At 44.0% G+C, this 16,015-nt stretch overlaps 1 protein-coding gene across 6 annotated transcripts in view; it reads right to left on the reverse strand.

Moving 5' to 3' along the window:
* BCAS3 (BCAS3 microtubule associated cell migration factor) overlaps positions 1–16,015 on the reverse strand; it is a 1,455,708-nt gene that overhangs the window by 1,197,466 nt on the left and 242,227 nt on the right. For 5 of the 6 annotated variants that reach the window (XM_088446353.1, XM_088446352.1, XM_088446354.1 and 2 more), the window contains exon 8: positions 12,491–12,598. In XM_088446353.1, the coding sequence (XP_088302479.1) occupies positions 12,491–12,598 (108 nt within the window). Of the gene's footprint in view, positions 1–12,490; positions 12,599–13,862; positions 13,940–16,015 lie in introns of those variants that run through there. The other variant, XM_088446357.1, reaches the window with a different exon arrangement.

Raw genomic sequence — 16,015 nt, forward strand, 5'->3', positions numbered from 1 at the left:
CCATGTAATTGTACCTACACTGCCATGGCAAGTGGGAATTCTGGATTGTCAGACTGATCTCTGTGCAATTCAGGGAGTTGCACCTAACATGTTATTGACTCAATCATCTGATTTTCATTGTTGTCCTGGGCCCATAAGGTGTTTGCCGGTCTCAATACCACCATCCGAATCCCGAAAAGGGACATAAGATACAGTAGACGTCGACATACTGACGCCAATCTTAATCCTGATGTCGGAACGCCGAAGGATACCAGATCGAACGAGGTGTCCGGGGTGCCCTTAGCGTTAGCTGCGCAGGGGGGGGGGGGGTTTAGGTGTAGGGGGCATAGCGTGGTTGGGGTTAGGCTTTTTTTTGGGGGGGGAGGTTAGGGTTAGGGACCCTTAGGGGGGAGGGTTAGGCACCTCCCTGGTAGGATTAGGTTTAAGGTGCAGTAAGGGGAGTTTAGGGTAAGGCACCCCCGGGGAGAGGTTGGGGTTAGGCACTGTCTCTCTGCTATCTCTTCCTGGATGTCCCAGCGACTTCTTAAACTTAATATGTCCAAGACTGAGATGATCATCTTCCCACCCTCCCACATAACCTCACTTCCCACTATTTCTTTATCAATTGATGGCACAACTATCTTCTCTAGCCCCAAAGTACGCTGTCTTGGAGTTACCCTGGACTCATCCTTCTCCTTCAAAAGACATATCCAGAACCTCTCACAGTACTGTCGTTTCCATCTCAAAAATATTTCCAGGATCAGACCCTTTCTCACCCAGGATGCTACTAAGACCCTAATACACTCACTGGTCATCTCCAGATTGGATTACTTGCTCACACACTCCTCTCCCATTTACATCACTGACCTCATATTCTTTCACTCTCCTGTCCGCCCTCTTTGTTCAACAAATGCACCCCGCCTCTCCTACCAACTGATTACTTCCTCCCACTCCCGCTTCCAAGACTTTGCCTGTGCTGCTCCCCACCTTGGAACCCTCTCACTCTCCCCATCAGACTCTCCACCTCTTTACAATCCTTCAAACGGGCTCTTAAGACTCACTACTTCATCAATGCTTTCCAGCTCTCATCCTAACTTGCTGCTACATGCTCCCTCCTCCCTGTCTTCCCCATCTCTATCATGCCTGTATGTCTGCCCTACCCTTGAGAATGTAAGCAGGGCTCTCTACCCTCTTTTGCTTCTCCTTACTTTATTTTCATCTACTTCTTACCCACTACTAGGACACCTAACACTTGGTTGCTTATGCTCTGTTGCTTATTTGGGTGTTATGGTCACCAATGTATCAATGTATATTATCCTTGTCCTGCGTTGCATTGTATTGTATTGTACTGTAAGTCACTTTTTTGGTTATGTACTTTGTAAGGCGCTGCAGAACACTTGTAGCGCCATATAAATAAATGATGATGATAATAATAATAATAATAATAATAACAACTAGGGTGGGGTTAGGGTTAGGCACCACTAAGGGGGGTCAGGGTTAGGGGGGGGAGGGGTATGGATAGGGTACTCACTTGCCCTCTCGGGATCTTCTCCATTCGGTTTGCCGGCGTTGGGCTATGAAACGGCGGCTATTCAGCTGCCGGAACTTCATACCCATTCCATTTGCAGCAGGTACTTAAGAACACTGGGGGTCATTCAAACCCGCTCGCGAGCGGCAATACGCTCGCAAGCGGGTCGATGTTCCCCACTGCACATGCGCACGACGGAGGGAGCTCCGTCATGCGCATGCGCGAGACCCGGACTGCGACAGCCAAGCTGTCGCTCCGGGTCTCGCACCAAAGGGGGTGTGCTGTCGATGTTGATTGACAGCACTCCCCCTTTGGTGGGCGTGCCTGCCAGACGGAGGCGTTCCAATGGGAACGCCTACCGTCTGAAGCCGGCCCCACTGACATCACTAGTGATGTCAGTGGGAGTGATTTTGGCTCTGATAGAGCCAAAATCACTCCAGGGCTTGTGGCAGTGAGACCCTACCGCAGGGTCTCCGTCGCAAGCCCGATGGTCGCGATGGTCAAGACCATCGCGACCATCATCATGGACGCTCGCTATAGCTGTGGGTGGTTAGGAGGGCCCTGATTCAGAGCGAGCGCTCTGGTCAGAGCATTCAGCTCTGAATCAGGCCCACTGTCCAGGAGTGTTAAAAGTTTAAAGAGAAAAACATTACAACCTGGATCCTACACTGCAACAGCACACGTCTTTACTCACTGCCTATTTATAGTTCCATTGGGGAGGAAAACAAGATATATTGACGCCTTACAAAAAACATACAGTACAATGCTTGTTTATGCAGATGACCCATAGATTGCAGATCTTAAAGGCTGCTACTATGGCAAAAAATTATTTTACATTTTTTATGGAGACTCTGGGCCTGATTCAGAAATGTACGCTAACCCAATGGTTAGGGCACATCTCCGATGTATTCTACTAAGCTCGTGCGCAGGACCCGTTCTGCATATGTGTAGAACGGGTCCTGCGATACCGCACAGAGGACCTGATTCAGATCCGCACGCAAAAAGCGTGCGCTCGCTCTGAATCAGGGTGGCCGCATGTTTTTTTAAATCCGGCCTCCTGGCCGCTCGCATAGCTATGGGTGACCACCCACAGCTTTTGCGAGCGTCCAGGTGATGGTCGCGATGGTCGCGACCATCGGGCTTGTGACGAGACTCTTGTAGTAGGGTCTCATTCCCGCAAGCCCCAGTGAGCTTCTGGCTCTAATAGAGCCGGAAGTTCACCACTGACATCACTCGTGATGTTAGTGGGGCCGCCCCCAAACGGCAGGCGTTCCTTTGGGAACGCCTCCATTTGGCAAGCCACCCCCCCGACCCGCCTACCAAACGGGGCGAGATGTCGATCAACATCGACAGCCGCCCCTTTTGGATGCGAGCACCCGAGCGAGTGATGTCTCGCTCGCTCCGGGGCTCGTGCACACGCACGCCGCGCATGTGCACTGCCTAACAATCGACCCACTTGCGAGTGCATAGCGCTTGCGAGCGGGTCTGAATCAGGCCCAGAGTTCCCCCAAGCCTCTGCTTGATTCACAGACATAAGTGTTTGGGGACAGTGCGGGGATGGTCTGCGTTCCCAGAAACGAGGGCGTGCTGCAACTGTTTTCTTGAGTGCTGAGGACAGGGTCTGCGTCCATGGACACATACTTCCTGGCCTCGCAAGTCATGAGGACCTGATCAGCTACAGCAGTCTGGCCAAATGGTGATCCCAGGCTGCGACGTCGGTCGCAGCACTGGGATCATGCAGATGCAGCAGGAGGTGTGTTTCCTAAAAACACCTTCTTCTGCATTTGAGATGAATGTAATTGCACAGCACAGCCGCTTGTGTCCATCTCTGACTCAGGCCCTCTGTCCCTAATCATTCACATTTACTTGCAGCATTTATCACAAATCTTAGTCTAAGGGCACAAAAATTTAAATATGCAGGTTTATTTTAAAAATACTACACTCATTTTTATCATAATCAGACTACAATAGGTGTAGATAAGCAAAAAGAAGAGAAAAAAAGGATAACTCCCATGGAAGGGGCACAATTTTGTCACAATATAATTAAAAATTAACTTTTATTATTAAACATATAAAATTTGAAATGAGATAGGGCAAAATGTAAAAAAGGGAAAAAAATAAATACAAATATATATATATATATACATATATATATATATATAATGTATTTAGAATATTTAATACATATATACAAATCCTTGAAAAACAGAAAATCCAAGATTAGTATACCTCATAAAACCATAGAAAATGATGCATAGTACCCATGGAGTGAGCCTATAACCAGTGATGGCTCTAGGGGCGGGCTAACAGGGCCGTCGCCCGGAGCGCCGGCCCCTAGAGGGCGCCGCTCAGTCGGTCCTAATATATAAAAAAAGAAGACTGTATCTGACTACGCTGGCACATAGAGCGTGGCCCGCAAGTAATGAATGCTCCCTGCTATCAGCCACGCATAGGACTTCGACGAAGGAAAGGTTCCTGCCGCGGCTAGAAAGTGTGTGTGAGAAGGGGCTGTGCTGCTCCCCTCCCCCAGGGTCGCCCCTGAGTGCCGCTGCAAAGAGGACATGTGAGCGGTGGTTCCTTCAGAGACTGTGGCAGCAAGAGGCAGTGGTGTATCCAGGAGAGGGAGGGGGTGATAGCCCTCTATAGCTGCTATCCTTGTTCGCCGCGGATGCGCCGCCATTAGCCTCCCGGAACTGCCCGGCACCAGCATGTCTTTAATAGGACACTCCACTGGTGAGGCTGAGACTTGCACTGGGGTGGGGCTACTTGATGACTCCTCGGATCTCTCAGTCAGTGACATGAAGAGTCATCATCAAGCAGCCCCGCCCCCAACTCAGTGCTCAGCCTCTCCCAGCAGCAGCAACTACCAGCCCGTGAATGAAGTGAAAGTAAATAAGGGCAGTACAGTGAGGGGGAACCACGGCAGTACAGTGAGGGGGTGGGGTTATTTTATGCAGTGCTGTAGTATTAGGACGAGGGGAATGGGAACACAAGGTGGAAGAGGAGCCCTGTGAGGGATGGGGATAGGGGAGGGAGCTCTCTGTGTGATGTGGAAAAACTGGAAATGCGACGGGGAGCTCTGTGTTAATGGAGCTAGGGGAAGGGGAGCCCTGTAATAATGAAGCTAGGGGAAGGGGAGCACAGTGATAATGAAGCTAGGGGAAGGGGAGCCCTGTGATAATGAAGCTAGGGGAAGGGGAGCCCTGTGATAATGAAGCTAGGGGAAGGGGAGCACAGTATGGAATGTAGCTTTTTATTAATATATACACACTAAATAGATATAACATATGGATAATAAATAAATGAGCCCCTGAGGAGAGAAGAGAAGACCTGGTGGCTGCTGCTGTGTGACAGTCCCTGGGTTGATCTTCTGTGCTGCGAGCCGGATCCTGCCGTCTGCTGAGACACCATGGTGAGCAAGGGGATTTGTGGTGGAGGGATTTGTGTATGTGTGCTGTAAGTGTGTGTGGGAGCTGTGTGAGAGACTTGTCAGTGGGGAGGGGGCGGAGGCTGTGGACGTGTGAAGGAATGTTATGGCGCATATTGGCTATACGATTCGCTCCATGAACGATATAGTGTAGTGTGTCCCTGGCAGTGCTGTGTTCAATGTCCTTAATGACATTGAGCACTCATTCACGATATCGTTCAGTGCCGGCACCCTCCCTCATCCCCAAACCTGCACAACCTGACAGTATCATCAGGTTGGACAGCAGGTTTGGGTAATGAGCGACGTAGTCAAAAACCAGAGGGAGTGCGTATCGCTGGACGTTGACAACATAATGAACAATATCGTTATCGTTCATTATATCGTCTAATGGACACGCAGCTTAAGATTTGTTAGTAGGAGGGTTTTCAGTTGAGGGGGCAGTGTTCATATTTAAGTGTTTTAACATGGAGAACAACATTTCCCAGCATATAGACTGTTATGAGTATGCTGCAATCCACCCGTGTATGCGCCACCGCCACTGACCATCTACCGTCCACTGCATGAATAATAGGAGCGGTGCACTCAGCTTCCTCTCAGCCGGACGCACCGCTGCCAATATATATTACAGCGGGCAGCGATGCAGCTGCCTTCGCTGTGCGCTCCACCCCCTCCCCGTCTCCTGCAGTGTCTCTACCATGGCATAGGCAGATGTATGAAGCTCTGGATAGTGATAAAATGCAGAGTGATAAATGACCAGACACTCAGCTCCCAAATGTCATGTTACAGGCTGTGTTTGAAAAATGACAGTTGGGAGCTGATTGGTTGGTAGTTTATCACTCTTCACTTTATCACTTCCCAGAGCTTCATACATCTGCAAAGTGTATAAGGGGCTCTACTGTGGCTTACTGTGTATAAGCGGCTCTACTGTGGTGTAACATGTGTAAAGGGCTCTACCATGGCATAATTTGTAAAAGGTGGCTCTACTGTGATGTAACATGTTTAAGTGGCTCTACTATGGTGTAAAGTGTATAAGGGGCTCTATTGTGGTGTAACATGTGTAAGGGGCTCTATTGTGGTGTAACGTGTGTAAGGAGTACTACTGTATGCTGTAATGTGAATTACGGAAACACTACAGTGTGGTGTACTCTGAATAACGGACACTACTGTGTGGTGTAATGTGAATTAGTATTATTCTCCTATGCTTTTTGACTTATTATTTTTTTCACAGAGCACTTTAGACTTAACACCTTAGGAAGAAATAATGAATGATTTATTTGTAGCTCAGCAATTATTTTTGTTTTTCTTATTTTTTGCAACAATGTTGCTTATATGAAATATATATATTTATTTGCACGTTCACTTTTACATTTACTGCTGCTGTTTTTCCTTGACAACATACAATATCAATGGTAATTTGTCACATGCATCTTATTGCTAGTCTCATATAGAGAGTGTGTGAACATTTTCCCAGCATCATACAGTGTTATTGCTAGGGAACAATATTTTCTACAGGTTATAGGTTCACTCCATGGGCACTATGCATCATTTCCTATGGTTCTATGAGGTATACTAATCTTGAATTTTTTGTTTTTCAAGGATTTCTACACTAGTGGAATTAATTCTGTACACTTTTAGAAAATTTTTAACATTTTGCATTTAGTCATTATTTTTACATTATAATCACTTATTTATATTCCAATCGAAGGATATGTGAGTATAATCATTACTATTTATTTTTAAATTGTAATTTGTCAAATTTCCAGTGAAAAATTCCGTAAAACCACAGTTTTACAGTTATGTTTTTATTATGGAAAAAAAATATGCAAGTTTAGCAATATACAAAATTAATATTTTATTGGATATCCTCTGTTAAGAACAGCTTTGATTAGTCGAGGCATCGAGTGAACCAGACGTCCCAGATCTTCAGGTGAAATCACGTGGTACCAGGCCTGGATTATGAGTTCGATCAGCTCTCTCTTGTTACTTGGATTTTTTCGTAATACCATCACTTTAAACCTTGACCAAATATATTCTATCAGATTTAAATCCGGACTATTTCCTGGCCAAGGAAAGACAGTGATTTGGTGATCCCCGGACCACTTCATGAAACTGTTGGCGGTGTGGCATGGCACTCCATCCTGCTGAAAGATACACTTCTGTGGGTCAATTTCAAAAAATCCTCGATTGTGGGCAACAGTTTCGCCTCCAGCACTGCTTCTTGATACTTTTTTCATTGATATTGCCATCGACAACAGCCAAATGTCCCACACAATGGCTGGCCATGCTGCCCCACACCATCACACTCACTGGGTGCTTTATAGTTGCCGTGGTGCACTCGGGCAAAAGATCTTCCCCAGGCCGATGCCGAACAAATTTCACTCCATCACTCCCAAAGATGCTGATTTTGGTCTTGTCGCTACAAATAATCTTGTCCCAGTCTTCTTCTGTCTACTCCTTGTGTGCCAGAGCCCAATCTATATGTTTCTGCCTCTGTTTCTTTTTTAGATACGGCTTCTTTCTCGGGATCCTAGCTCACAAACCATTGTCACAAAGTTTTTTTCGTATGGTTCAGTCACAAACTTGGACAACAGATGTTTTCATTATGTTGTTGATGGCTTTTGCAGACCTTCGACGGTCCTGCAGGGCCAGGCAACTGATTCTGCGCTCATCTTGTTTTGTAAGCATGGGCTTTCTCCCAATTCTTGCAGCCAATTTGGTCGATCCACTGCTCGCAACCCTTATACAGAGATTCCTTACACATGACTTTGTTGCCCCGCCGCCCAACCTCTTTGCAATTTCTTCGTAAGTATACCCTTCCTCACGAAGCGTCATGGCTTTGCCTCTCTTCCCAGGCAACCAGTCAACACATTTTGAGGTATTCAGAGACATTTTAGTCGCTATTCACACTTTGACCAGAGCTGCAACTAGCTTTGGGGATTGATTGTAAAGGCTGCCACAGTCTGGATGAATTGAGTGCTGAACAAAGCACATGAGCCTGCATGGATGCTTTGTGGGACCTGCTCCCGGATCCTATCAACATACTGCCTGCTGTGACTGGTGACAGCCTACATCTTCACCACTGACAGTGGCTGGTAAGTGTATTACAAAACCTTCTCTCTCTCTCCCTTTTCTTTCTCCCACTCTATCTCTCCAAATCATGTTAAAATATTAAGTAGAAACATCATATATTAAAATAACCACATTAAAGTATTGATTTGGTATAGCAGAATATGAATTTTCTGCATAAATGATATCAAATAAAACATTGTTTTATTAAAAAAGTGTCAAAAATTAATTCCACTACTGTATATATGTATTAAATCGTCTAAATTAATTCTGCCGAACACATTTTGCCCTATCTCATTTCAAATTTTAGATGTTTAATAATAAAAGTTAATTTAAAATTGCTGTATATTGTGACAAAGTGTGCCCCTTCCATGGGAGTTATCCTTTTTTTCTCTTCTTCTTTTCGCTTATTGACACCTAACTCTTTGGGAGCACCTTTGTTAAATATACATGATTACACCCATTACTTCCTGTGCTGCGTTCCCCTTTTCCCAAATTCCCCATTCCCTCGTTTACTACAATAGGTGTAGCCAAACTGTGGATTAGCAGCTGACGAAACAACATCAGCTAGCATTACCCCTTAATATCTGTTGCTGAACAATCACTAAGCAATATCTGTTTGTATGCCAACAGCTGGTGAAGGACTACATACTGTATAAGGACAACAAAATGTACCAATTGTTGGTATTAATAATGATTATTGATGTGGAGACAAATTAATATTGACACTCTTTACTTAAAGAGATTAGTTGTGCAGAGCTGAAACGCACATACAGGCTTTATCGAGCTTTGGCAAACATTTACTCTGATTCTTTGAGATTTTGTTTAGAAATAAACAAAAATCCACATCAAGACAATATGAGGTTTCTCTCCCCACTTTGCTCTCATTATCAAATTTCATGCTCTTGAGTTACATGTTTACAGTACTGTACAAACAGAACTCGGAAACATGACATGAATAAGAAAACATATTTTCTCCTGTTGACCAATATTTTAGAAAATCAAAGTCACATTTCTGCTTGACAAAGTACAGAAATTAGGCAAGATACTCTTACTAAAAAAAATAAACAACAGCTTCATTTAATTTAGGCTTGGGAAATTGCTGTCAATATGACAGTCTGAATCAATGGCTAATAATTTGATATCATATGCATTTATACATTTTACATAGAAGTCTGTCCAAAACGGAGGGTATTATATCCCAGTAGCTTAATAGCCGCCGGGTGAAATACCGAAAGCAGAATCCTGATGAGGAGAGATCCCGACAGGAGAAGGTAAGTAGTCTAACCCTACCCCTGTCTTCCACCCCTAACCCAAACCCTCCCTTGGTGGTGCCTAACCTTAACAGTCCCGGGGGGGGCCTAATCTACCCCCGGTGGTGCCTAACCCTAACCCCCCTCCCCACAGCCACCCTAAGTCCCCCTGGGGGTGCCTAAACCTAACCCCCCACAAGGCTACTGCTTACCTCTTCTGTGTCCTTACGATCGGGATGCTGGCTGCCGGGATTCTGGCGTCAGTATCCGCAGTGCTGTCGGCATTCCATCACCGGTCTTCTCTTGGTGATCGGGATTCCGGCAGCCGTCATCCCGATCGGAGAGATATTAACCGCATCCCTTTCAGGGGTATTTCTGGGAGGTAGGAATCTAATTAGTATTAAAACAAAAGCTGCCAGTTTTGGCTCTCCAGTAGGAGATTTAACTACAACTCCCATAATTCACAATACGTAATACTACAGCATTCACTGCGAAAACGTAGTCATGTCTACTAACATGAATTGAAAAATATGCAAATCAATAATTCTGAGATTCTTGCTTGAGACCGTAAGTAGAATCACATAGTCCTGAGACTGGAGTGTGGTAGGCTCAGAGGAAATTTGAGGGAAAATTACTTCACAGAAAGGGTAGTGGATAAGTGGAATAGCCTCCAATCAGATGTGGTTGAAGCTAAGACGGTGGAACAATTTAAACACGCTTGGGATAGGCATAAGAATATCCTTAAGAGAGACGTAAGGAGCAAATAGGGTTGAAGTTGCCAAAAGGATAAATGAAAAGGAGCAGACTAGATGGGCCAAGTGGTTCTTATCTGTCGTCAAATTCTATATTTCTATGTCATGGACCTAGAAAGTTCAAATGAGCTTATCTGTGATGAATATTTAAGAGTTTGTAGTGGGTTTGAGAGTTTGAACTATGGGCAGCTTTAAATCCTAAGACCTAGTGCTCCTTACTGCTGACTTTGGTATAGAAACCAAATGTTACACTAATAGCACCCCAGCATCTCTGTGAAGTCCTGCAGAAAGGAAGCAGGGTCTGCTTTATGATAGTTGTGGGCAGAAGATTAACATATATCCCTTTTAACCACATTGCTAATTTTATCTCTATTTCTCAACTTAAATATTGTGAAGTGTGTGTGTGTGTGGGTGTGTGTTTGAGGTTATAAAATGTATGTACTTGTAAATCCCAGAGGAGAGGTAGAAGTGGGAGGTGCTGGGGGGTTTCGCATCATGAATAGCATCAAAATAACAAGCTTGCTGGCTGCTGTCATCCTCGATTACACCATTCTCTTTCTCACACTTCCTTGCGCCCACTCCATTCAGCCATGGACTGTCTTCACTCCTCCCCCCTGATCACCACCTCTCACTCCTGCCTTTAGGTTTTTTGCAGCACTGTATCCAACCTCCGGTCTCTTCCCTTGCCATTTAATGCTACTGGAATTTGCATTCCATTCATACATGCAGGGGCGGATTTACCACTAGGCAACCCAGGCTCCCGCCTAGGGCCTTTCGGGTTCCAAGGGGCCGGTGGCCAGTCCCCCATAAACACACCTACACTCTTCTTTCACCTGTTTTCTCCTGTGACATTCCAAGTGGGGTCCAAAGCACGGCTGCAGCTGTTTTTTTTCTTCTTCTTGTAACAGCCCGCAACTGGTGTTTTCAGTATTATAGTACAGTATAAGTGTACTTCTCACTATTTCTTAAGTTTACGTCTTGATATTTCTTACAATTAAGGTAGTCTATATTATTAACATCTAACAATGGGCAGGTCAGATTCTTAGAATAATTTAGTGGAAACTTGGCGTAACTTCACTGGTGGGACTCTGCTGGAGGCCTCTAGCTGAGCTCACTTGCGGTGAGGGAAGCTGTATTGTGTGGTGAGCCAGAAAGTCTGAATGAGAAGCAGGCTCACATAATACCCCTGAACGCACTGACTTCAGGCTGATGAGGCAGAGCATATCCTACTTCCAGGACAGCAGATAGTACCAGCCACCTCCTAATATGCTTTGTGTCCTACAACTGCCCCCACCCAGTCCCTATTATTACTACCATCACACTCACAACTTCCAATTGTCTTGTGTCACTATTTTGCTGGGTACACACTAGATGATATGTCGTCCGATCCGGCGGCTCGGAGCAACATATTCGGCACATCGTCTAGTGTGTACCCGTGAGGCACGCTCCTGCTCGTCGTCAGCGACATTCTCCGTCAGCCCTACATGGGCAACAGGGGATGTCGTTAGTGAGGGCCATGCTGCCGACTGCACCATGGCTCCCGCCGTTGCTCCACTGCTGCTGCATCGGCAAGTGTATATGCACTTGCCGATGACGGCTCACCCGACAGGTCCCGACGCTGTCGAGGTTGCGCACCATTTGAAGGTTATAAGGCCCCAAAATGTATCAGGCTACTTTTAACTTTTCTAGTTTGTAGTCTTGCAAAAGGAGGGCCTTGGCCGCTCACTTAAAATTTCCAAATGTACAACTGTATGCGTAAATGTGTGTGCGTGCAAGTGGTATTAATCTGTCATATTTGATGTTTTGCCTCATGTTTTCCAAATTAGTATTTCCAGTGCATATTTGATTACACCTACTGTAATATATTACAGTAGGTGTCACTGGAGCATTTGATGTGTGTATCTTGCTCCAGCCACACCTACTGTAATATATGTACAGGATTGTTTGCGGGAGGAGGGCCCCAAACCGGTATCTTACCTAGGGCCCCATGAGGTCTAAATCCGGTTCTGCATACATGGTCTATGAATATATACAACAATAGACATAAATATTATGCTTATTAAGGAATTGTTAATATCATTAGATAATGTCATATATGGCACTGAAATTGAGATTCGAGCAAGGCAGACATGTGTAATGATGTTTGAGGTTAATGGCTAAAATTTTACTGCATTTTGATAGTTTTCCATTGGAACATCAAACTTCCAGTTGAAACAAGTTTACTGTTCAAATTAAAAAACTATCAAAAATATTACAAAATGTAGCCATTTTGGCTAATACAGTATTTAATTGTATTGCTGAATGTCATTAAGAACAGCAAACAGCATACACAAGCTTTGAAAATGCGAATTCAAGGCTCATCATTCGAAAGAGGAGCAGAGGTGCGAATTGTACCAGATCAAACTTCCCGAAATCAATAAAATTTGATAGCATTTGAATTATTCAAGCAATCAATAATTGAACACCAAAGAGATAAAAATGTTACCTTTTATTGCAATGCAGGTCATAGATTGGCGTTTTAAACTGAATAGATTTCACCATTTCCCCAGTCCGTAGAGAATATAAATCCACACAGCAGTAAGGTTGACTTGTGCTTATGAAAGAAAGAAAAATAGCATATTCAATAAATATACTTAAAATTCCACACTATACACAAACATACTATATTATAATATAAAGAATAAGGCACATGGTCACTGCTTTTACTGATGACAGGTGGGACACAAATTTTATGCAAACAATCCAAACACTTCAAGGCGCAAATGATCTCTGCCTCCTCTTCTGAGGAAGCCACTGATACCAGAGGAGACAGAGAAACGCGTAAGAGGGAACGGTTTACTGGCCGGTTTGTCAATACCACTTCTTGTGAACGCAGCACAGGGAGAGTCTTTTGGGATTATAAGCAAGGCTTGGAATTGTTTAACTCCTCCATATAGGCTACAGGGCTGAAAGCCACTAACAACTTGGAGGCCAGAAACTGCTTTGCATGATTGCTGTACATGTCTCCCCAACAAGGAGTCAATTGTCATTAAGAAGATTATTATGCGCCTTTGCTATTTCTAACAATACTAACACCCCAGAGACTGACTACGGAATACAACTTAATACACAGGAGCAGATTGTGGCCAAAATTGCCTATATGACCACAGAGTAACTAATTTACCAACATTACAATTATGTGTCTTAGACTAAGTTAATCCTGCTTTAAATTACTGTGACCCATAGGAAGAGTGCTTATACTCACAGGAGTTAACGGAGCAATTGTATATGAAAGTTTGAACAACTAATATGGCCAGCATATTTAAAAAACTTTGTGGCTTGGGACTGATATTATTAACCCATGTGATTATCATTGCGACCTATTAAGGAAGGTAATTTCTGTAGATGCCGATTAGAATATGGTGGAACATTAATCCTAGCAAAATATTCAACTTGGATTTATAGCAGCTTCAAATTGTTTGTTGCTAGCAACATTGGTTTCTATAATTTTTTTAATAAATTATATATTGTATATTGTATATATGTGCATTTTTTCCACTGGCCGTGTGATCGGATTGTAACAAAATTATATGGAATAAATTATTTTAACTAGATCCGACAATTAGCACTTCCTATTCTTTGGTTTAGGGACACACATCTCCAGCACCGAAAGCATGTGGTCACATGTCTTGCTATGCAGAGACATCTGTACGCCACTCTCTGTAAACCGTAGCATCTGCTGAATGTGAAGAGACACACTTGGTGGAAGTAAAGAACCCATTTTTGTTATGTTTTCAGGTTGCATTTTAAATTTAAGCTTGCAGTAAAACTTATTACTGATGTTCCAGTATTGTGATTTACTGTACTTCGGTTATCACCTGTCCAGGATTGCTCCAGACAGCCCGGAGTCCAAAGGGATATCAATTCCAGACGGGCAATGCATGGATTTCCTATTGGATAGCCCTCTCTCTGCTCTGTTCCGGCTCCCCTACTCCGTGCCACCGCCTCTTCACTGTGCTGCCTCCCCTGCTCTGTCCTGAGATGTAATCCCAGACGGGAGCCTTTCGTGCACCTGAGGTTCTTAACAAACACAGGTTACAGAAAGTTGCTGCTAGCTAAGGAGATAAATAAAGAGACATGATGGAACTCTGAGACGGAATCCGTATATAATGCCGGTGGCTGATTAGCCGCCGGATGGATGAAATACCGATGCCGGAAAACCTAAGGTTCTACATCCCGCCTGGGACTGGTAAGTACCCAAACCTTCCCCTGTCCTCCGATACCCCCCCTTTAGCGGTTGCTAACCATAACTTCCCCCCGGTGGTGCGTAACCCTAGCCCCCCTTCCTGGACCCTAAACCTAACCCTCCCGGGGTGATGCCTAACCCTAACCTCCCCCCGGTGGTGCCTAACCCTAACCCCCACTTCCCCTAGCCTAACCCTAATCCTCCCCGGGGGTTGCCTAACCCTAATCTCCCCGGGGGGTCCTTAAACCTAACCCCCCCCCTGTGCAGCTAACACTAACCTGTCCCCGCTTACCTTCGTTTGGGATGCCGGCTGTCGGGACTTCGGCGCCGGGCTAAAGATAGGCATCGGTATTTCGACGCCTATCTTTACTCCCAAGTCGGGCTTTCTACATCGGGATTCTGGCAGCCGGCAACATAACTACATCCCCTCTGAGACATATAAAACGGCAAGATGTGCCTCTGGGCTTTTATACAAAAGGGTATGTGGATTGGTCTGATGGCAAATAAGGTGCATGTGGAGTAGATTACATATAAAGGGGCATGTGTGGGCCTGAAATTGGAAAATAAAATGGTTGTAACCCTGCTGAGGTTTTGTTCCCCATGTCACGCCCCCTGTCCAGGAATCTGAAAATGAAAAGGTGGTAACCCATTGGTTTACCTTTGTAATCATCATCATAGACAAATAATATACTGAAGGAGGTACTACTGAATCCCTTCTTTGAAATCACAAAATAGAACTGTTGCATACACATTTCTAGAGCTATACAATACACATCTAATTAGCAGTTCTCCACGGTAGGCAGTTAAGAAAGTAACATTTCTGAAAATAATGTACATTAGCTTTTATTTAACATTACGAAGTCCTAACTATATTATAGAATCAATGCAAAACTTGTAATCTTCCCTGCTTCCATGGCTCCAGAAGGAATATAATGATAACAATAAACATACACCACATCCTGAGCACACTATATTATAGTGGTAATTTGCAATAATACAGATAATCAGCCAAACACTGAAACTGGAAGATAATGTTCTGAAATGTCGATTGACAACAGCCGTTCAGTACACAAAGCAGCTGTGCACCGCCAAATACAGGCACACAAACGCTGTGTTCTCTGCAACCCCTCGCATGGGAGAGAAACCAGGACCAAAGAGTAATCATTTAATAAAACGGTACAGAGCCATTTTGTCTGGGAATTAGGACACACTGCTAAATTACTGAAAATAATTGCTCATCACTTAACTAAGCAATTTGTGGAACTTTCTTATTGTCACAGACATGCACAAAAAACTATGCACAGAATGCCAAAATTATATATTATTTTTTAATTATCTTAACTCTTCACAAACTGGTTTAAATTAAAGGCAGAATCGGCCTACTATATATTTTTTTCGGTGCAATTACACTGTGTTGAAATCTTGTAAAAGTAATACAAAAAGTTAGGGTTTTCTTTAGTTTGACCCCAAATATAAAAGAGTTTCTTTTGATCGTCTAATATGTAAACTCAACATATAAAGTAACATGACAAAACCCAGAGGTCTTCAACTTGTAGGATTAAATAGGTAAATATTGGCATAGAGCTATAATATAAGAAAAAGTTAGCATTGTCCACATGGAAATACTGTAATGTAATTATTTTAATTATTAAGTAATAAACAAAGAGAAAAAAGTATACAGTGAAAAGGATAACATATTGGGGTATTCCTGGTAAACAGAAAGACCGAATGAACCAGAATGTGAAAGTTGGGGCACATCACATCACAGTGAGCATTTTTTTTTTT

This window comes from Taudactylus pleione, unplaced genomic scaffold, assembly GCF_031769625.1.
Source record: "Taudactylus pleione unplaced genomic scaffold, aTauple2 ptg000397bl, whole genome shotgun sequence".
Classification (NCBI taxonomy): domain Eukaryota; kingdom Metazoa; phylum Chordata; class Amphibia; order Anura; family Myobatrachidae; genus Taudactylus; species Taudactylus pleione.